Below are 20,845 nucleotides of genomic sequence, written 5' to 3' on the forward strand. Positions count from 1 at the left end.
GCGGTTGCGGGGAAATATTCTACGTTAGCCAGAATCAAGTCAACGCGGTATGGCTTCTACGAGAACCCCTTTGCTGTGTAACCGAGCTGATGATTTCATAGATGCAGAGGTTTGACGACGACCCCAACAACGCGTACATTGTACTTCGAGTTTACGACATCGAGGGCGAGAACCCGGACCTCAAGGCTTATCCATGTCCATGGAGCCTTTACCTCAATGGCTTTCTCACATTCACCTCCCCTCATGGATACCAAGTTTGTGAAGGAAGTCGAGCTTCTAGGTGAACTTGAAGGGGAAGGATGTTGGCCAAGCTACTAGAGTAGTGTAGATAGGGTATCATTGAATAATTACAGTGACATATTTTACCTCTGCTAGTGGCTGACCGACTTGACCTTAACTTCCAGATCGACGCTAAAGAATGACCGCGGACCTTGAACTCAGTCCCCCACCACCATTGTATGCTCAACTCTGTTTGCCTGTCAGATCTCACGGGAACTTTGAAATAAAAGCCTCTGATGACGTGTAAGAAGCTCTAATGCAAAATGATCACTCGGGCGCGTGTTCCCATATCGCAATTGGAGGCTTTTGATCCCGATCAGCAAAGCCACCTAGCCCAAACAACACTAGTATGGGCTTGGTGATGATGTCAATGTCTCAGACCTCGAGATATTTAGTACCTTCTTCCTCCCCGCAAGAATCAGGTCATTTTTCTTCCTTCTTCGTCCATCAAAATCTCAAATAGCCTCACCGCCTCAATCAAATCACGTTAGTTTGGTGAGGCCCTGATCTCCTCGGGATCATGCTGACATATGTTGCCTTATAGTCAAACTATCAACTATGTCGGACGAAGCTCTGGAGGCTCTCACTTCCGAAAGCCATGGCCATGACCACGACCATCGCAATGTTCCTGGGGTTTACGACGTCAATGACTTGGGTAAGACCTCCAATCAAATTGATGTGAATATCTGACTGATGATTCTTGTCGGTAGAGGCTGAGGGTATGGATCTTGAGATCGCTATCGAGACCCAGAAAACAGGATGGTGCGTCACACACTTTGTTACATCATTTATCTACACCTGATGCTCACATCCTGCCAGGAAAATCAACAAATCTTCGACCACAGTCGAAGATCCGTCCATTCTTAAGCTCCATCTGACAAAGCCCCCGGTCAGAAGTATCGACTTGCATTTCCCCTTGGGCGCGGAGGTTACGGCCAGAAACCTCAGGGGAGTAACTATCAAGGACGCACTCGACGCTATTCACAAGTTTTTCAAGAAAAGGGTACAATGCTTTCTCTACCAAAATATTCCCAGGGTTACTGACACATCGAGCAGTCTGACGATGAGCTGGACCGTCCTTACTTGGCTGGCTTCGAGTGGGATAAAGAAGAGTCCTGGACGCGGTTGGTTGTTCATCTGCAAAGTCAGCCCGCCACCTCTGGTGGATTTGGAGGTGGAGGCAGGAAGAAGAAGCGGAGAGACTCCGAGGACGATGACTGAAGGAATATGCATGGATCATGTTCTCCACGACACTCACTCTGTCAAAACAGCCAACACTGCATTTGAGAATTTAGGCTTATCCCATGTGTTCTTCATGATAATTAAAACCCAGACCTTAATGGGTTGACTAAGCTAAAAGACATTATGCAGGTTCGTCACTGTTTGCCAATTTGCTTGAAACCGCATCTTAGCTATCAAGTGTCTCGTCTCTTGGAATCCAGCCATCTGCTATGCATAGGGGGAAGCAAACAATTCCTGCCACCGGAGTCCTATAGTCTGAAGGCATTTACCTGTAGACTTTACCTTCTCTTGGCATTAATAGAAGAGCGTGTTATCTGATATCTGCCGGAAGACAGTTTCCACTCTAACTTGGCATAATTTATGGTCAAGACACTTTGAATTTGCGCGAGAAATACATGTTCCATTAGATAATAGCAATCTGATCCCAGCGACAGTGAGAGTGCGATGACGTGGGTATAGAATCACGCCACCCAAACCGGTCCTTGCTCATCGCGCACCAACGATCCTTCTCTAATTATGCCCACACCGAGCCTTTGATATGTCTTATAAACATGCCTCCCATCTCTAATTGTGGGTGTGAGAAGCATAATAGGAGCAAAATTGCTCCGAGCTAGCTCACCAGCGCTCAGATCATCTTCCTCCTCAATATCAATCCGACCAACCCGGATGCAAAGTAAATTCATACCAACCTTCTTGTCTTCACCATCATATCTGAGCCACCCAAGGAACTTGTTCCCAGCCATCATTTTGCAGTTGGAGCTGCCGTCAGGTTCCATGATGTAGCTGCCTGAAACTTGGTACAGTGGAGCGATAAGCAAGAAGCCTGATTCTTGGATAGGGGCGAGTTTTCCGGCGTTGGTGAGTTTGATGTCCTCATCTTCCTCTCCTGCACTGTCGAATTGGATCGAACCTGTGAAGGAACCCGGCAAGAGACCATAGTTTACGGCTCCTTCGTAAGCCATCCAAGACCAGGACGGCACGCTTTCGTCCGGGAAATCAATCCCTGTCATTCTCTTGTCCCCTGAACGATGCCAGAAAAGACTGTTGTAGAATGACGAGAGGAGAATTCCGTACAAACTTGCCGTCTCATACGACTCTGCCAATCTGGACTCAAGGCCCATAATGCCCGCAGGGCGATCCCTGCAGTTTGTGATATCCAGGCTCGAGTATTGGGAGAAGCAGGTCTCGAATAAGGAATCTTCCTTTTGAGAAAACCCCCCCGGCTCAAACAGCCGAAGTTGCAGTTTCTGTAGCGGACTTTCTAACCTGTTAGACGCCAATTTAGTATTTTCCTACTCCTCACTAGTCCCAACATGGCCCTGGGTACTTACGACTGCTCCGGGCCCATGGCTTCGCACCACACGTTGGAGCCGCACTCAAAGTATGTCTGTTGGGCCGTAAAGTGAATAGTTCGGCGCGATAAGACTCGTTCCTGAAATACCCACGCCCGCTTATTCAACGGGCCTTGAGTCACATCCTTGTTGAAATCATTTTCCGTTTCCTTGATGTTAAAAAATGGTGCAGGGTTTGAATCAGGATCAGTGAGTTTGACGGAACTTTCAGCTGACCTGCTCAGGAAGCCTTGATTGCAGTCCTTCGCTGAAGTGGCCGCAAGCGTACAATGAGCGAAGGCAAAGACATTCTCCATCTTTGCCGACTCGCGGCGCCAGTCCCTCACGTCGCGCTGGATGATACAGAGCGAGTCTATCCAGAGGTACTTGACTCCAAGATTCCAACTGGTAATGACAGCGTGCTGAAATGTCTTAGGTAACTCGGAGTATGGAATGTCGTTCAGCCGCTCCTGGAAGTTATCTGTGGTTGTACAGAACGTGTCGATACCGCCCCAGCGATGAGATAAGGCGATGTATTGCGGCGAGCTGAAATGCAAGTCTTCCGTCTCAACAAGCCGCAATATGAATCTATCTTCGGACCGAGAGATGCCAATCAACCGAGTTGGAGGATCATACGGATACATCTCGCGGTCACTAGCGCTGGATTCATGCAGCCATTTCTGCAGCAAGCGAAAGTACTCTTTACTTCCGATTCCATGGAGGATGGCAAGGGACGCTTGCTCGCTCTGTTTTGAACCTGGGATATCGTGTCAATTTTTGTGTCGTTCGAAAGGGGGCTACTTGGTGTACCTATTCGAATAACAAGTCTTGGTGACATGATGCCATCCGCTGGTTTCACAGACAGAGATATTTCGTCGTCTTGGGAGGGGGGCCTGTTCTTAATATGCCGAAATACTAAGCGGCAGAGGCGGCATGAGTTGACGTTTAGATACGAAGCTTTGCCTTGCAGCTTGTAGCTGCTTTCCGAGAGAAGAAGCTTCCCAACAGGAATCTTGACGCAATGTTCACATAATGTCGCCTCCACTGATTCCTCGTCTCCAGCCACGACAATGGACGTATCAGGCAGCTCCGGGCGGTATCGATATTCCCAATTCCATGAAGCTAGCGGACCTTGCAAAACTCTACGTGGTCTGATCGCTCTAGATGCAGTGGTACGTCTGTTCTTCATTATAGTTACAGCCCGGCCCTTGATGGGTTAACTGAGCCCGAAGATCGATGCAGCTGTACTACTCACTATCGATGATGTAGTAGTACTGTGCCGTTTGTCTTTGGCGTATAGTTCGCTGCTTGGACCCCAGAATATGGCATCTGGGCGTGCCTTCGTTCTTTGTGCAACTCTCCACGCTCCCAGTCGGTGGCGTCCGTACTCGAACGACTTGCTTGCAGGCTCCCATACATAGACGTCGAGGCCCGAGAGTCTCCTGTCGCGTAGGGTAGAATCAAGATCACGTGGATCGTGAATATAGAGAGGGGTAGCGTCAGCCATTTTGAGACGTCCATCAAGGGTGTAGACCAGAGGAATGGGAGGACGAGGTTGAATCTAGAAACTAGGAAAGATCAAATAATAAGACCGTTCAATAGATGTCATTACAAGTAAGATTCAGCCTAAAATTGAGGCTGCTGTTGCCCAGTGATGATTCACTTTATGGGAACATCTTGCTGGGCCAACAATGCGGATACACGTGTACTGCGCTAGGAAACTGGATAATCTGAGGGGTAGTGCAGTGAGACAACCACACCTCGCTTACGAGTGCATAGCCACTTGTGCGACAAGGCTGTCGCTTCGGCCAATGCCTCTAACACCCCCTCCTAAGAGTCTTATGCAGCTATTGAGGTTCGAATTTGAGATAATATATTGAATTTCTTCTGCTACTGGAAGTATGTGAGACCAGGGAAGAGGATGTAGTTGGTGAAAAAAATCCGTTCTTTATTGTAGTTGCAGCCCGGACCTTGATGGGAACGATCTTCGGGCTCAGTTAACCCATCGAGGGCCGGGCTGCAACTATAATAAAGAACAGACTATCAACACATCATATCATCATGACCCAATGCTAACACAGTGGCCTTTTTGAGCCTTCTGCTACCGGGCAGAGTGCAAATAAACAATGAGGATATTTCGGGCACAGGCAAGGGGCGGGGGTGGGGGCAGGTATGGGCCACAGATGGACAATGTCGGAGCTTAGGAGCCAAAATTGGGACATGCTCATGGTTCGGCTACGTACAAGCAAGTCAAAGGAGAGAAAAGAAACGTGGACCTGCATTAAAATGGGGTGATCCCTGACGAGCCCACTAAAACATCCGCTCGGCATATAATGTTAAAATAACAACCGGTATCACCTAGGAGCCTATTGGGTCGTATACATTTTAACATGTGAGCCTTCCCCCACCAATGCGCTCCAATGCACCTCCACGAATCTCACAAAGATGAACTGGCCTATGAGGTCGAAGCTGCAACAGAGGCCAGGCCAAATCGCTATGTGTCGAGTTTACCCTTTTCTACATGGATGGCATCCATCTAGCCGGATGAATGGATATGTGTAGTCCGGATGTTCGATACTGGAGGGGTACCGAGATTGCTAGAGCAGAATTCGAGACATCACGAAAGCCAACGACGTCGTTGATTGGATTCCGAGACGAGATAGACTCAAGGCCATGATTATAAGAGTCAAGAGGCGTGCCTGCTTCTGAGCAACAAATCTAAAGTCAGCTTGTTATCACGGCAGGGTGGACGGGCTGGTTGAGTGAAACTAACCCAATGCTTGCACCGGCATAGGCTTTGGGGATTTGTACTTCCTCCAAAGCTGCCACAAAATCAGACCGGCGGCAGGGATGGCCACGAAGACCCCAACAATGGAGATGATGGCCTCGTTGGACAAAACCATGGGTTTAAGTTGAGGGTGGCGGTTGAGGATAGAGAAGGGGAATGGAGGACATAGTTGCACGCTTCGACCCCTAGTCGGGATTTTCGCCATATGTAGGGAAAATATTGCAAATTTTGGCAAAGGGGTTGTTGTTGATCCCAGTTGGACACGGCTCAGTCTCCAGCGGAACGAATTCTGGCACTGACCAATCTCTGTGCATCGGCAGCACACCCATGCTAGCCATGAAAGAGAATTATGGCAACGGCCTATAGGAATGCGTGGTACTTCCATCCGGTACAGCTCCGAGAGTTGCCTGATGTGGCTGAACAGGGTGCATGGCGAGCGCTTGGCCCTCGTCGTGGGGCCGAGAATGCGAATTTTGGGCAGAGCCAATAAGCCGAGCTTTCTTTGAGAGTGAAGCCTGACGTATTGGCCAAAGAGCTCTGGCCGGGCGCAGATAAGATGCGCCACTCCAATGAGGAGCTTGTACTCTGCATCAGAACAGGGATTATTGCATTGCAAATTTTGGCAAACGTGCCCAAAGTGAACCTTTACGCGTCAGGTGTCCTGATGATGGGCTACAACCCAAAAGCATTAAAGGGACACGGCTGACCGAACTCTACTTCAAATTTCTCACATTGACAACTCTGCAACCAGCAAGCCCCGTCAACATCAAGAGAATCAACTCTAGAGTCCTCCCCAAATTTGTGTCTACTGCTCTTTTGATCTTTTTTTTTCCCCCTTCTTTTCTTTTTACCTACACCGGCCCTCCCCTTGCGCTCCCAGGCTGAACGCTCCCAGGCTGAAGATGTCTCGGGCACCGAGAATCCCCAACGCCCAGTGGGAGAAGCACAAACCCACCATTCACAACCTGTACATCTCCCAAGAAAAGAAACTGGAAGATGTCATCAAACTCATGGCAGACAAACATGGGTTTCAGCCCACGTAAGTCCAATCTCTTGTTGTATTGGCATTGAAGTACAAAAAAATTTCCCACTAACCCTCCTCCTATCAATAGCAAGGCACAATACGTGCGCAAGCTCGACAGTTGGGATTTCAAAAAGAACTCTTCCAAAAATGAGTGGGGGCATGCCGTCGCCGTGGTTCGCAAGCGGAAACTGGAGGGGAAAGAGACGGAGCTGCAGATGAATGGCAAGGTCATTTCAACCAAGAAGTTGAGAAAGGAGCTCGGCAGATATGCCTACTTGCAGCCACCCTCATGGGCACCGCCAAGTAAGTCTGCTCGGAAATACAACCGACGAAAAAACTGACGTTTCTCCCAAGTTGAGCCTGGTGGTGATCTTGAACGAGTCGTTGCCCGTACTCCGCCATCCAGCCTGAGCAGCGGCTTCGTTATGCCCAATCACCTCCCCTGGTTTCAATTCCAGGACTACCTCGCTAGCCTGCGTAAGTGACATCAAATCAAATACAAGGTCGACTATCTCAGGACTGACGATATGCAGTTATTCCAAGAAGCCCGCCAGCTTCCCAGAGACCCCCATCCCAGCCTCTCCAGTCCCCCACTCTTCCTAAGAGTCCACTTCCAGAGCAAACTTGGACTGGAATCCTTGAAGCTCAGGGATCATACAGAGGGTTCTCTGAACTGTTGTCACGCCATCCAGTGACCATGCCGGGGAGACCGGGCGATGACACGCATGTCCAGCTTCAACGCCTTTCACAGACGCAGCCTTTCTTGCAGGCGGTTCAACGGGTCATCTACCTTTCTTCCAACAATTTACTCAGAGACGAGGAAACCGACGACTTTCTGAGATGGGTGACCGAAAGCGGAAACATCTGGGCTTTAAAGGAGATCATCAACAGAAAAGAATCAACATGTCAGGTTTTTGCTTGCCAACTGCTGCCAAACGCCATTCGACTTAAAAACGCAGAACTGGTTAGCGCCATCCTCACTCAAGATGCCAGGCCCAAAAACGGCAATGCCATACCGGAGGATGCTATCCAATACGCTGTGTGCTCCGGAAACTCTCGGATAGTCCAGCTGCTACTAGACCACCTAACTGCCGTCGATACCCCAGATCCTGGCCGCCAAGTTGGTCAATATCTCAACTCAGCGAACATTGGGAGATATGATCAGTTCACAGATGAATTTCCTCTCTCTAGCGCCATCAGATACGGAGACATCACAATGGTTAGGTCTCTTCTAGATGCTGGTGCAGATGTCAATAATATAGCCGATACTCTAACATCAGCGCTCCACGTGGCAGTTGAAAAGGGACGCCTAGAAATGGTCGAGATCTTGCTTCAGGCTGGGGCGGATGTCAACATTCCTTTCGGAGAGGGCTATCGCGAGTTCTACGAAACGACCGAAGGCTACATCGTCCCCGAATCCCCACTTCAAGCAGCGGCTAGGCATGGCACAAATGAAATAGTCCAACGATTGCTTCAAGAGGGGGCCGATATCGATGGCACATGGTTCACATCAATCGAGATGATTGAGGAGCACATGGAAAATGACATTGATGGATTGCTGTCTTTGCCACCTGGGACAGCACTTGAACAAGCCTTAAGATTCGGGCATTTTGAAACGGCCGAAATCTTGCTGAACGCAGGTGCTAATATCGAGGGGGATTGTTTGGGCTCAACTGCATTACAGGCGGTGTGCGACTCGCACCACCTCGATCGGCTAGAAATGGCGCGGCTGCTCCTGAGTCGGGGAGCAGACGTGAATGGGGCGGCTGGGGTTTGGTTTGGGAGAACCGCTCTCCAGGCAGCCGCCGAGCAAGAAGACATGGCCCTAGTTCAATTTCTTTTGGACAAAGGTGCCAATGTCAATGCCCCTCCCTGTGATCATGGAGGGATAACGGCGTTACAAGCCGCGGCCAGATCGGGGAACCAAGGCCTCTTTCAGGCCCTTATCAAAGAGGGCGGGCATGTCAATGCCAAACCTGCTGCGTCCTTGGGCTTTACATGTCTCCAAGCTGCAGCCAGTTCAGGGAACAAAAACATCGCGAGAATGCTCCTTGAGCATGGCGCCGAGACAAACGCTCCAGCATCGGATAGAGGTGAAGCCGCGTTATCAGCCGCGGTCAGTCGAGGTCATGTTGGAGTGACGGAAATGCTTCTCGAGGCTGGCGCATTTGTCAACCAAGTCGGGGATGAACGTACCCCTCTATGTCTTGCGATCTCAAGGCAGAGCCATGAACTCTTTGAGCTGTTGATGAAGTACGACGCTGACCCCGACCCTCCTGGGGTTCGGTACACGCCGTTGGGAATTGCGGTGGCTAAAAAAGAGTTGGAAATGGTCTCCATTCTTTTGATTGCCGGCGCCGACCCTAACAGATCCTCGTCCTTTGATTGGTCTTCCAACGTCGAGCCTCCTTTAGTCGCGGCAATTCGGGATCCGTGGAATTTTTCATTCTCAATCGTTCAACTCCTACTCAAACATGGCGCTAATGTGAACAAGCCGTCTTCCCGGGGCCATTATGCGATCATGCTAGCACTTGATCTGCCTGACTACGACGAAGCGAAGAGCGCCATGCAATTACTGCTTGATGTTGGGGCAGATATGAGGCTTTTATCAGGGAATAAGAGCTGGGTCCGCATGAATCATTCACGATGGAAATTGATGAGGATGCTATTGGGCAGAGGTGCCGACATCAATGCTCCTATCTCAAGCGGAGGAACGGTTTTACAACTCGCAGTCCAGGGGGGTCGTTCCGGCATTGTCCAGGAACTCATTTCGAGGGGAGCAGATGTAAACACTCCTGCCGATCCACAGCGGGCGAAAAGAACCGCCTTACAACTCGCAGTCGAGGGGGGTCACACCGACATTGTCCAAGAACTCATTTCACGGGGTGCAGACATCAACGCTCCTGCCTGCCCAACTAATGGAAGAACCGCTTTGCAACTCGCAGTCGAGCAAGGCGATATCCACATTGCCCGTAAGCTCATCTTATGCGGCGCCAACGTCAACGCTCCTCCCGCATCAGAGTTCGGCGCAACAGCATTGCAGGTTGCAGCAATGAAAGGAAACATCGAAATGGCAGCCCTCCTCCTCAAAAATCAGGCGGACGTCAACGCTGAAAGGGCGCCTTATCAGGGGCGGACAGCGCTCGAGGGGGCTGCAGAACACGGACGTCTGGATATGGTTCACCTCTTGCTAGAGAATGACCAGGATCTGGAGACTATTGAAAACAGGTGCCAAGAAGCTGCCAAGTTTGCAGAGAACGAGGAGCACTTCGAAATTGCGAGAATTCTTCGAGGGTGGAGGAGGTCGTGAATTAGAAAGCATTGGCAACTTGTAGATACATCGCAATAGCTCGGGATAAAATGATCATTTTTATTATTTTCTGCAATGATGACAAGACGCCGTTAGCCAGAACAGCAAAAAGCAAAGTCATTAATACATGGGTATTAAAACCCACTACCGTATAATACCGTAACCTAACATGAAAAGATCGTCGGCTGCCAGAACAAGACACATGTAGAGTAAAGTAAATTTCACGTATTTGCCCAGGTTACCTCCATGCTAGATCAAGCAGCCCCCCTCAAACTATGCCAGTACAAGGTCATTTCTATACGCCTGTACGGGTAAATCTCCAACCATTCCTTCCGAGTCCGAATACCTATCCATCGAGTGTTCCTCCATAGCCAAGACCAAACTTCCTATCCTTTCCCATCGTGTCCCAGCAGCATCAACCCTCCGCAAGACCAAGAACCTCGCTCTGCCATCCCATACAAAGGGCACTGTGGTCGCAAATACCAACACACTCACCATTGTCCCAGACTGATGACCCTTTCTCAGCTCTTCCTCTGTCACCGTCTCCGACATGTGCAGCTCGATGCGTTTACCCATCAGTCGCATCCACTCCTCGGAATACTTGGAGGGCATCATGTGCAGGTGTTTGAGGACGAGAGGACGCTTGATAGTCAGGAGCCATATCTTGGTTGAGTCGTTGAAATCCTGCAGTGGTAGAAACCCCTCGAGAAGTGTCGAGAAGCGGCCGTCCTCAGAATGAAGCATCATTTCCGCGGACCAGATGTGGCTAACACTCCGCACCCAATCTGGAGATGTCATGGCGAAGAAGAAGTCGATGTGGGCGTCGTCGCCACGGAAGTCTTCATCATCACCTTGCACACCCGGGTCGGTATTATCGCCGTTGAAATCGACACGGCCTTGCCAGCCGATCCAAGTCCAGGATGGGAACTGCGACCGCCGAGGACAACCAGAGACGTAGAGCTCCGACCTAGGCTCTGGCGGACTTCCGGTGTGGAACCAAGCCGACACCGACATGGCAAAGCTATGCTGCAGTCCTGGCCGTCCATCTGCGAACGCTCCAGCCCAAATCGGGATTCCGAGAAAGAGCGACAAGCCGTTGTCCGCATTCTTAGGGTACCGAGCCGATATCCCGAGAAAGGCGTTGAGGGAATCAACAGGGTTGGTCAAGTTTCGGGCTGTGAAAGACCTGATATGGCCGTCCAGAGCCTTGATTTGGCTTCGACCGTCTTCATCCTCCTCAGACCGGAATCCAAACTGGAGTTCGGGGGCGGCATGCATGTCGCCACGAAAGATGCCAGAAAGCATGTAATCTGCAAACAGCCAGCTGTGGCCGGTTTCGGCGGGTGCGTGCAAAGCTGGGAGAGGCAATCTGACTGTCTCGTTCACAGCCATGCCGCGGCATTCCCAGTATATCTGTTCCTTAGTAAAGACTAGGCATCGTCTAGATAGAACCCCTTCCTGATATGTCCATCCACGTGTTGCCCATTGGGAATTTCGGATGGTCACTCTCGGGTCTTGCATTGTCGATACGAGCACCGTCTTCCCTGGGACCTTGCCTGGGGGCAACGGCGTCACGGGCTTGTTGGAATCTGTCATGGTTTCCTCAGGCACCATGGACGGCAGAGGTTGATCGTCTGGGATCCCGTTTTCCCTGGCAGTTTCTCTCATGAGCCAGGGAATCAACTCCGTAAATGGGATGCCAATGCGGCGAGCCAACTCTCGTTGCTTCTCCATATACTCATCAAATGGAATGCCGAAATGCTCAGCGTTGCTTTCATGAAACTCAAGGTGGTCCTTGGGGATGCCATATTCATCTGTCCTAGAATTAAGGCTCATCATTTCGTCGAGGGGGATCTCCATATGCTGCTTCAAACCATGTCGATAAGTATCGAGCCACATCGAGTGTCCTTGGGTCTCTGCGTCGTAGTCCACCTGGCGCACGTTTAAAAGATCGAGGTACTCGTCCGTTGACCTCGAAGCTGCGGTCTTGCCTCTAAAAAGATCAAGCTGGACTGTAGGCTGCGGTGTCCTTGGGGTGTTGCCCACGCCAGGTAGTCCCGTTCGAGCGTCCCCCGCAGCGTTGACGATGGTGACCTCGGCGCCTTCGTAGATGGCATCCATCTTGGAAATGAGAAACATCTTTTCCTCCAGGTTGTTCTGGTCGATGCAGAGTCGATCCACCCAGAGGTATTTCAGACCCATCATCCTGGTAACTGTCACTGCATCCTTAATTGTCTGCGGCCACTTCTCCTCACCTGGCCCCCACACATAGCTCAGCGCGGCATATTTTTCACCCCACGATACTAGCTCAACGGACAAAGGTCGCTTATTACAGTTGATGGCCCTAAACCCTCGAAGCGTGGCACCGGGCGGCTTCTTCGGTGAGCAGTGTGAACCGTGAGATGCCCCGCAGGTGTATTGCCAGTAACCGACGATTTCGATGTCCGCCTTTGGATCCAGTCGCTCTGGAAGGATGAGTCGTCGGCCGTCTTCACCCTCCACATCCTGGGTTAGTCGATAGATGGAACCCTTTTTGGGCAGCTCCGTCTCCAACCATCGCAGAGCAACTCCGGTTCTCGGTACGCCATGCAACTCCGGCACGACTGCCAGGAAGACGTTGTATTCCATATCACCCCACGGTCGTTTGACCCACCGACCCCTCGCATTTTTCCGCAGAGGCTCGAATAGACTCGTCTCACTGCTGCAGATGGCGAGCAACTTGTAGGTCCCCTTGGCAGGTTCTTGGGCATGTTGCCGGAAGAAAGAGCATAGCTTGCAGAGTCGTTGCTCAGAAAGGCGTCTACCAAAAGATGTGACAAAATAGAAGTCCCGGAGGTAGGTTGGGCCGTCTGGCCCACGGCATGTGACGAGCTGCCGGGTGTTATGTCCACGACGAGCTTCTTCGTACAGGTTATGCGCTCGATCGAAGGCGGCCTCAATGTCTAGCTGTGAACACTCGTTACATAGCTCATCATTTGAACGAAAGGGGTTGTTTTGAATTGGAGAATTGAAGTTGAAGTCCTGCTGGCCGCGGGAAAGGTCCCGTGCACCAAAGCCGCTGAATGACATGGCTTGTAAGGTAAAGCGTAGAGCAGGGAAGACGAGTAAATTCAAAGTTTTACAGAGTTCAACTACAAGACATTCGTCAGAGGCAAGAGGAGGCGCAGGCTATTTTTATCATCAATTCAGATCCTAGCAATGCCAAGTCTTAATTCAGCCTTGCCCCCACGACATATGAAACGCAGCAAAGTGCCTTCGGCAGATAATGGTCCAATTAGATGTCCTCGAAAATGCCACGGCGCTTAGTTATCTGCACAACCTCACCAGCACGAATTTCCTACTTCAAGTAGATATCCATGCTGAAAGACTAAATCAGGCTGGGCAGAGTCTCAGGCTCAAAGCAACAAGCGAGGGCGAAAATTAAACCGATCCACCAAATGTCAGGGGAAGTTCCTCACTCCCCATAGGGCTGAATCGACTCTATCCCCTGTCAATCGGCAATACCAGAGTTATGCGTAGCAAACACAACTGTACCATTACTCTAGGTCGATAGAGGATATAATATAAAAGATGCGAATATTAAACCCTGTATTATCATATTGCACATGAGCAGCACTCTTGGCACCAACGGCAGCCGATGAATTCTGTGTATGTTGGGCTGCGTCGATCATGACAACCAGGGTCGAGGAGAAAATGAGACAACAGGACAAACGTATCAGATAGGCCACCTGTAGAAATCCTCAATAAACTTTAGGGAAATAGACAAAAGAGCTCTCAAGTTGTACCTTTATTTAGCATTATTTTTCCCTTTTTTCCTTTTACATAAACTTATTTCCTGTGTCGGATATAAGTTTCGTCATACCCTATACCGTTCTGGGACCTCGTTTATTTCTTAACCAGGGTGCTGGTTGAGTGAGATGACTTGGAGTTTCGGATAAACAGTAAAAGTCCGGTTTAGCACGACTTCTAGGTCGGATATAGGGCCTCATCCATGTTGGTAGCTCCAGAAACCGAAAAAAGAAGTCGGAGCTTGAAAGGATCTCGTTAATTTCGGCTCTCTCCACTACGGACAGATATCTGGTGATAATATCGTGAGGCTGGATGGGGAGACCTTGAAGCACAATTCAGCAGGGTTACATGAATCAGATAGCAAGCGAGCTGCCACCAGCTTTCGACAGACGCCTCTATGAACATGTCAATGAGTCCAATAGAAAAGATCAGTAAGGTTCAAGTGAAAAATATCTCACAAAAGTTAAGCGAGGAACTTTCTGCATCATCACATCATGGTGAGCTATCAGGATGCAACGTCGGATAACGTTTATCTTTGTAAGACAAATGCCCGCATAATTTTGTCACTTTTCCAACGGCCGAGGCTTAAATGATCCATGCACATGCAGATCACGCGTTCAAGACGTCAATCGGCATCCGCGGCTGCCGTATTCTCCGAGAATAAAACCAACACACTCACCACTCGACAACTTGACACGTAACGATCGCTTCAATAAGTTTAACACATTAGGTACGCTATCATCGTTAACAATGAGCAAAGAACCAGAGGAGAGGAGGTTTTTCAACTATCCCGAGCCAAAGAAAGGGTACAGTCCACGCTGTTCCCCCGCCATCGTGGTCTTGCAGCTGACGTTGCTGCTAGGCCAAATGTTCAATATGCCATCGAGAGGAGGCCCAATCCCGTCCTCACGGGGCCGTTTCTTGTTGTCGCTGCCTTCTTGTGAGTCCGTTTACCTCGCCCCATCAACATTGACTCATATTTCTCAGAATGGAATGGATCCGGTTCATCCGCGAGACCGCTTGGCATAACGCTGGCTTTTCCGATCTCCGCAAGATCTTGCCCGACCTCATGAATGTTGAGCCACGTTATGATCCCACCATTGTTCCGCTGCCTATTTCACAGTCGGAAGTCGAGGCTGGAGGTGAAAGGGTCTCACTTTTGGCCGAGAAAGGCCTCACACAGTCCGAGAAGCCTCTGAAGTTGTACTCAGTTGCCGATTATCGCGCCCTGTACCTCTCTGGAGAGCTGACTCCTACCGATGTGGTCCGAGCCATCCTACCTCTTATCCGTCGCGATGGCAGCCAACCGGGCAAGCACTCGATTGCTTGGAGGGAACTTCAGGTTGATCGAATTCTCAAGGCAGCTGAAGAGTCAACTCTGCGGTACAAGAACGGACAGCCCATTGGTCCCTTAGACGGTATTCCATCAAGCATTAAGGATGATTACGACTATGACGGATACGCCACGAGTCTTGGGTCTGTCAATGATTACGCTGAAGAGGCCGCTGACGGGACATCATCGACAAGCTGGGCGGTTCGTAAACTTGAGGAATCGGGTGCCATTATTATTGGAAAACTGCATATGCATGAGTATGGCTTGGGTATGTCGAAATGTTCTTAACTGCAGGGCATCATTAACTTAGGCAGACACCACCGGAAATAACCCACACCATGGCACACCTCCTAACCCATATAACCCCAAATATTACACTGGTGGAAGCTCTTCTGGTCCAGCTTATGCCGTCAGCAGCGGAATCATTCCCCTTGCTCTTGGCAGCGATGGCGGTGGCAGCATCCGTATTCCAGCGTCGTATTGCTCACTGTTTGGACTCAAGCCAACTCACAACCGTATCACCTGCTGGCCTGGCCCGAATCACTCCCCAACTTGCGCAGTGCAGGGCCCTCTCGCCATCGATATGGAATCCCTAGTGGCCGCATACGAGACAATCGCAGAGCCACACCCGTCAACTCAATATCCTCCTTTGAGGCTCCAGCCATCACCACCCGTGACCAAGGTTCTCGGTATTTATGAAGCATGGTTCTCTCGCGCAAACCTTAGCGTACAGAAATTGGTCCGTGGCCTTGTCGACTCGCTCGTTGCTCAGTATGGGTACACTGTTATCCCTATCGAGATCCCCTTTGCTGCTGAAGGCCAGATGGCTCACGCTCTCACTGTCCTAACTGACGCCTCGACGTTACTTGTTGATACCCGGACGATTACTCCTGCTAATAAGATTTTGCTGTCCCTGGGTCGCACCACTCCGTCTACAGATTATCTTTTAGCGCAGAAGCTGCGAAACCTAATCATGGAGCACCTTGCTTACCTCTGGAAGCAATACCCTGGAATGATGATTATCACGCCAACAACATCTTGCGCAGGCTGGCCTGTCAAGTCTGGCCAGACAGAGTTATCGTATGGTCTCAACGACGGAAGCCGTACCTTGGAAAGCATGGAATACGTCTGGTTAGCCAACTTCTGCGGCCTTCCAGCAATAAACGTGCCTGCTGGCTACGTGGTTCCCGAAGGTAGCAAGGGGGCTGGAGAAATCGCTACCAAGGATACTGAAGGAATGGTACCCGTCGGGCTCATGGCAACGGGCGAGTGGTGCAGTGAAGATGCCCTATTGCGGTTCGGTTTCGATGCTGAAGCTGCGGGTCAGGATAGACGTTGCAAGCCTCCTATCTGGGAGGACATTATCTCCAGAGCTCAGACGGAGGCCAAGACGAATGAGGCTGTTGGGAACGGCATCAATGGAGATTTATGAGAACAGTGATAATCAGACAATTGTAGAGACAGTAATCAACTAGCTACAACGAGAAGAGTCAAAGAGAGATATATATTTGCCTCCGCCAGTTCTCCTGAAAACGCATTTTCTTTCGCCATTGCACACTTACACAATCACCAAACTCTCTCGCTGGATTGAATCAAGCCAAGTGCAAGTGATTTCAAGGTCAGTGAGACACCCAATCCTCTCATAGTCCTCAGATCCTGAACGCCTCCGCACCAAAATACCCCTCGCCAACTTCTCTTCTCGGGGTTCTCGGGGATCAATGTCCGCGATAGAGATGATCACAGCTTTGTAGTCCTCCTCGCGAAACGACGCCTCATCAATCTCCAGCTCGCCACTCTTGAAGGTGTTGGATCCACCGCGTGCTCTAGCATTCTCAACAAACGTCAAGAGAGCGCTTTGTTGGCCATTCGTAATTAGGAATATGCGTAACGCAGAAGTATCAGGGTTTTCCCCTTCAAGGCACTCGTCGTATCCGCACCACCCTATGGATCTGAATCGAAAACCATCCGCCTGAAGCACTTGTCTGCTGCGTATCAGCGGTATCGTGCGACCGTCAACCACAAGTCGACTACTCTTAACTTTTCCAAAAGGGCAGCTAGGGCTTAACGGGCATACGTCACAACTCACAACTCTTAAGTCCGTGTGCCATGTCCTGTCCCAACCCGATTTAAACATCCCGACAAAGGTGATTGGGCTATCTGTGGTTGCCCATGACCACGAGGGCGCCCGGTAAGGAGACACGTGTGGCGCGTGTGATGATGGCAATGCTTTCCACATTAAGCCCCGGGGAAGGTCCATCTCCCATAGCCCTGCGAGATACGTGGGCGATGCGTTTTCTTGGGCAAGGTTGTGGCTCAACGCTTTTGCTATCGCTGACATGGCGGGTAGTTTGTCCGAGCGGTACGACAAGGCTCGTGCAGAGTAACGAGAGATAAGGCCATAATAATCGACCATAACATTGAATAAATCAGCTGACGTCCTAGAGCCGCAAGGAGGAGTGGAAGAGTGTAGAATTGGGTCTATCATGTTGGTCGTCCTAAACAGCACATCGCGGACATCAACGTCAGACAATTTAGTCGAGCGAATCTTTTGAGGGCATTTCCAGTATATCCCTTTCTCGCCGTAGATCAAGCATTTCGACGACAGAGCCTGCTCTTGAAATGTCCAGCCACGAGTGGCCAGGGGACTATGCGACCACATCTGCTTGTATGACTCCCTTGGGAAAAAGCACCTCACAGATGCCATGACAGTGGTAGAGTCCTCAGGGTCAGAAAAGACTTTAATCTGGGCATCTTTTGGGCATGAGGTAGAAGGCTCTCTGTTGAGGATTCCTTCGTTGCTGTTCTTGGACGCTGCAGCGAAGAGGCCTAGGGTGGAATCGCGAAATACGGGCCCCATGCTGTTCAACTCTTGCTCCCAATCCTCTGTAGAGTCCTGGATAATACATAGCGAGTCAATCCACAGATATTGGATGCCCAGGTTTCGCGTGATGGTGATGGCGTCTCGAAAGGTGGCTGGCAGTGACGAGCAGGGAATTGAGTTCTGGAACTTATCCAAGTTGTCTAATTTCAGCACCGGTTCGATTTCGCCTCCCCAGGAATGACTCAATGCAACATATTTGGCCCTTATTCCTTGGGAGCAAAAGATGCGCACTTTGTCATTCTGGGCATCCGCTAGCAGGGTTCCGACGTCGATAACTCGGGTAGGGAGCATTGGCGTTTTGCTTGGCCAGCAGCCTGCATGGTCCTTCTCACAACGATGAAGCCACTCATTGACTCTAGCGAAATTGGATGCTGAGCCGAGGACTTGATCCTCTATAGTATAGTTGACCGAAAATGGACTTAGATGGGGAATGCACTCTGGATGGTAATTCTTTGTTAGCCTGGAGGCATAGTCTATGGTTATGGATAGCACTGATACCTTCTTTTGCTATCAAGAAAACTCTCACCTCCGCAAAGCCATCCAGAGCCTCGATGCTTGTCTCTCCCACCATAAAGACGATGGCATCAAGCACTTCGGGTGGGCTAAGGGAGTCGGCATTCCCATGTTCCAGGTCTATCCATACCTTCACATTTGACCGTTCAAGATTTCTGGCTTCCTCGCAGAGATTCCGCCTTTGAAAGCCTTCAAGGGCCAACCGACACAGATCGCAACCGGCAAGCGCCGCGGCTTCGAGGTCGCTGAAGGAATCGTGATGCTTGTAGGACGCCTGCCCTCGTTTGGGTTTTTGACGTCTGAGTGCAACAAGTGACTCAATTGTCAACTTGGAGCAGTAAATACATGGATTGGACATGGTGAAAAGAGTAGTTGAGAGTGCTCATTTGGTTGAAAATGGCAAATTCTCAGCGCCTGGTCAAAATTCCCGCCAACTGTTATCCGTAGCAGGCAGCCGCATGCCTTGGCTTACGATATCGGGTTTCTATTGGCCCCCAAGCCGCTGAGTTGGCACAGCCTCAAACCACCACTTCTCAGAGGAGAGACATGCAAGTCCCGTTTGAATCTGTTTCCTTCAAGGCATTAATTACCCCAAAAGCTATAGTTCTCGCATCATCAACAATGTCCTTAAGAGAGACCATCGGATAAAAACAGCGAAAGAGACAGTTATTGATACACGAAAGCATCAAAATCTAATCGCGATATGTGATACACTAATCCAGATGGCCATCAGTCTAATACGTTGCTGATGGGTAGTTTGATCGAATACAATATTTATCATCTAATTTGCTCAGCTCTGGCTGTTAATCTCTTCAAACACCCGAACGGCATCCACAAATCCATTCTCCTTAGCAATTCTAAGAGTAGATTTACCATCCTCGTTCTTCACGTTGTGATCGAAGATGCGCTATTGCGGTTCAGCTTTGATGCTGAAGCTGCGGGCTAGGATCGACGTTATAAGCCTCCTATCTGGGGGGATACTATCTCGAGAGTTTAGACAAAGGTTAAAATCTAATACCGTAAAACACTGTAACTTAATGAATGAGTTGAGTCATGTGCAAGTGATGGCCAATCTCGAGAGACAGCTAGCCCTCTCATCCTCTTCACATTCTGCCCTCCTGTCCACCAAAATACCCCCCTTTTTCGCCATAAACCACGCATCTTGTCACCGTATCCTGTCAAGAACTAGGTATAGTATAGAGACTACTAATTTATAGAATTGACTCTGGCAACTAAGTCACAACAGCATTTGCGCGAGAGCAACGGAAAAGCACTGACAAATGCTTCGTGCGACCTGAAACAACTATCAAAACTGCGTACATCCTCCATCCAATTCCAAGACACCGCCCTTCGCATGCCCTCATCCATGAACGAAAGCTACATTTGAGGCAACGTCACTGTCGCTATCGGCACCTGTGGACTCTGTCAAGCTAGCTTGAGAAGGAATTTGAGAACTCTGTGACAGGTCCTGACCATCATGAATTCGCAGAAAGTAGTGTTTTCTTCCAGGCTCCAAGACGTCGTTGGCCACCTCGATCGCAGTAGATACCCGAAGTTCCTCACAATAAGAGCCGGGCGAGAGCGTCTCAGAGATCATTAGTCGTTCTTTCAAGCGGCGCAGGGTTTTGAGTCGACGACGTGGTTTCATACCTTCCTCATCTGGTGCTCTAGAAATCTCACTAAACAGGTGCAAGCTACCCCTGTCAACTTTGATACCTATAGAAATGGACGCTTTCGGCCCTTTGCGAGACATGTCGAGGGCGTCATTGCTCGCCGTTTTTATCCGAGCATAGAACATGCTCACCCCGACAGACACGACTGGAGAAATTGCTTTGGCCTCCAGAGTGATTGCGCCGAGATGCTGGTCCATATAGCCTTCTCCCGACTCCCCTAGAGTCAGGCCCAAATGCATCTGGAGTCTCTCTGTGTCGAAAATGGGCAGGAAGGTTACCTCGCTCATATGACCAGTACCCTGGGTCAACGGGGGTGCGATCCATGTCTGCGCGTTAGGAAGTTTATCCATGACTATAAGCGATCTTGTCTCGAAAAGCCTGGCAGAGTTCTTCGATATGGTCACCGGTCGTGGTGGGTATGGGTCTCGGCAGACATAAAGCAGATCTCCTCTTTTCGTGCCTCTGACTGGAATGCATAAGGACTCTCGGTCGTCGAGAACTTTGCTTGCGGGCCCAGCTAGTAGAGTGACGAAGTAGTGGTATTGCAAATTTTGGGCATACGAAGTGACCGAATACATGACAGGCAGTCTGATCGATAGGCCAGCATTTGTCATTGAGAATATAGATATTTCATCCCGTTCTGAGTTGTCTTCTTCGCTCGAAAACTCGCCGGCACCCTCGA

The 20,845-nt window shown here is 50.0% G+C and overlaps 5 protein-coding genes across 5 annotated transcripts; 2 read left to right on the forward strand and 3 right to left on the reverse strand.

Annotated features, from left to right (window-relative positions):
- Positions 1-729: 729 nt before the first annotated feature.
- Positions 730-1,667, forward strand: NECHADRAFT_102852 (uncharacterized protein). The gene is made up of 5 exons (XM_003039725.1): positions 730-765; positions 824-934; positions 990-1,041; positions 1,099-1,282; positions 1,336-1,667. Exons 2-5 carry the CDS (start codon positions 838-840, stop codon positions 1,498-1,500), a joined length of 498 nt encoding a protein of 165 aa, XP_003039771.1. The 5' UTR covers positions 730-765; positions 824-837; the 3' UTR covers positions 1,501-1,667.
- A 315-nt stretch (positions 1,668-1,982) lies between these two features.
- NECHADRAFT_85531 (uncharacterized protein) lies at positions 1,983-4,359 on the reverse strand (the record flags this gene model as incomplete). The annotated part of the gene is made up of 4 exons (XM_003039915.1): positions 1,983-2,787; positions 2,853-3,609; positions 3,663-4,035; positions 4,108-4,359. 4 exons carry the CDS (start codon positions 4,357-4,359, stop codon positions 1,983-1,985), a joined length of 2,187 nt encoding a protein of 728 aa, XP_003039961.1.
- Positions 4,360-10,247: 5,888 nt separating this feature from the next.
- NECHADRAFT_85533 (uncharacterized protein) lies at positions 10,248-13,043 on the reverse strand (the record flags this gene model as incomplete). Its single annotated transcript, XM_003039916.1, has 1 exon — positions 10,248-13,043. The coding sequence occupies one exon, from the start codon at positions 13,041-13,043 to the stop codon at positions 10,248-10,250; it is 2,796 nt and encodes a 931-aa protein (XP_003039962.1).
- Positions 13,044-14,470: 1,427 nt separating this feature from the next.
- NECHADRAFT_72189 (uncharacterized protein) lies at positions 14,471-16,579 on the forward strand. Its single transcript, XM_003039726.1, has 4 exons — positions 14,471-14,569; positions 14,626-14,703; positions 14,751-15,364; positions 15,411-16,579. Exons 1-4 carry the CDS (start codon positions 14,514-14,516, stop codon positions 16,526-16,528), a joined length of 1,866 nt encoding a protein of 621 aa, XP_003039772.1. The 5' UTR covers positions 14,471-14,513; the 3' UTR covers positions 16,529-16,579.
- Positions 16,580-16,654: 75 nt separating this feature from the next.
- On the reverse strand, positions 16,655-18,848 carry NECHADRAFT_85535 (uncharacterized protein; the record flags this gene model as incomplete). The annotated part of the gene is made up of 2 exons (XM_003039917.1): positions 16,655-18,427; positions 18,504-18,848. The coding sequence occupies 2 exons, from the start codon at positions 18,846-18,848 to the stop codon at positions 16,655-16,657; spliced, it is 2,118 nt and encodes a 705-aa protein (XP_003039963.1).
- Positions 18,849-20,845: the final 1,997 nt, after the last annotated feature.

Source organism: Fusarium vanettenii (assembly GCF_000151355.1).
Source record: "Fusarium vanettenii 77-13-4 chromosome 10 genomic scaffold NECHAsca_82_chr10_2_0, whole genome shotgun sequence".
NCBI classification, from domain to species: domain Eukaryota; kingdom Fungi; phylum Ascomycota; class Sordariomycetes; order Hypocreales; family Nectriaceae; genus Fusarium; species Fusarium vanettenii.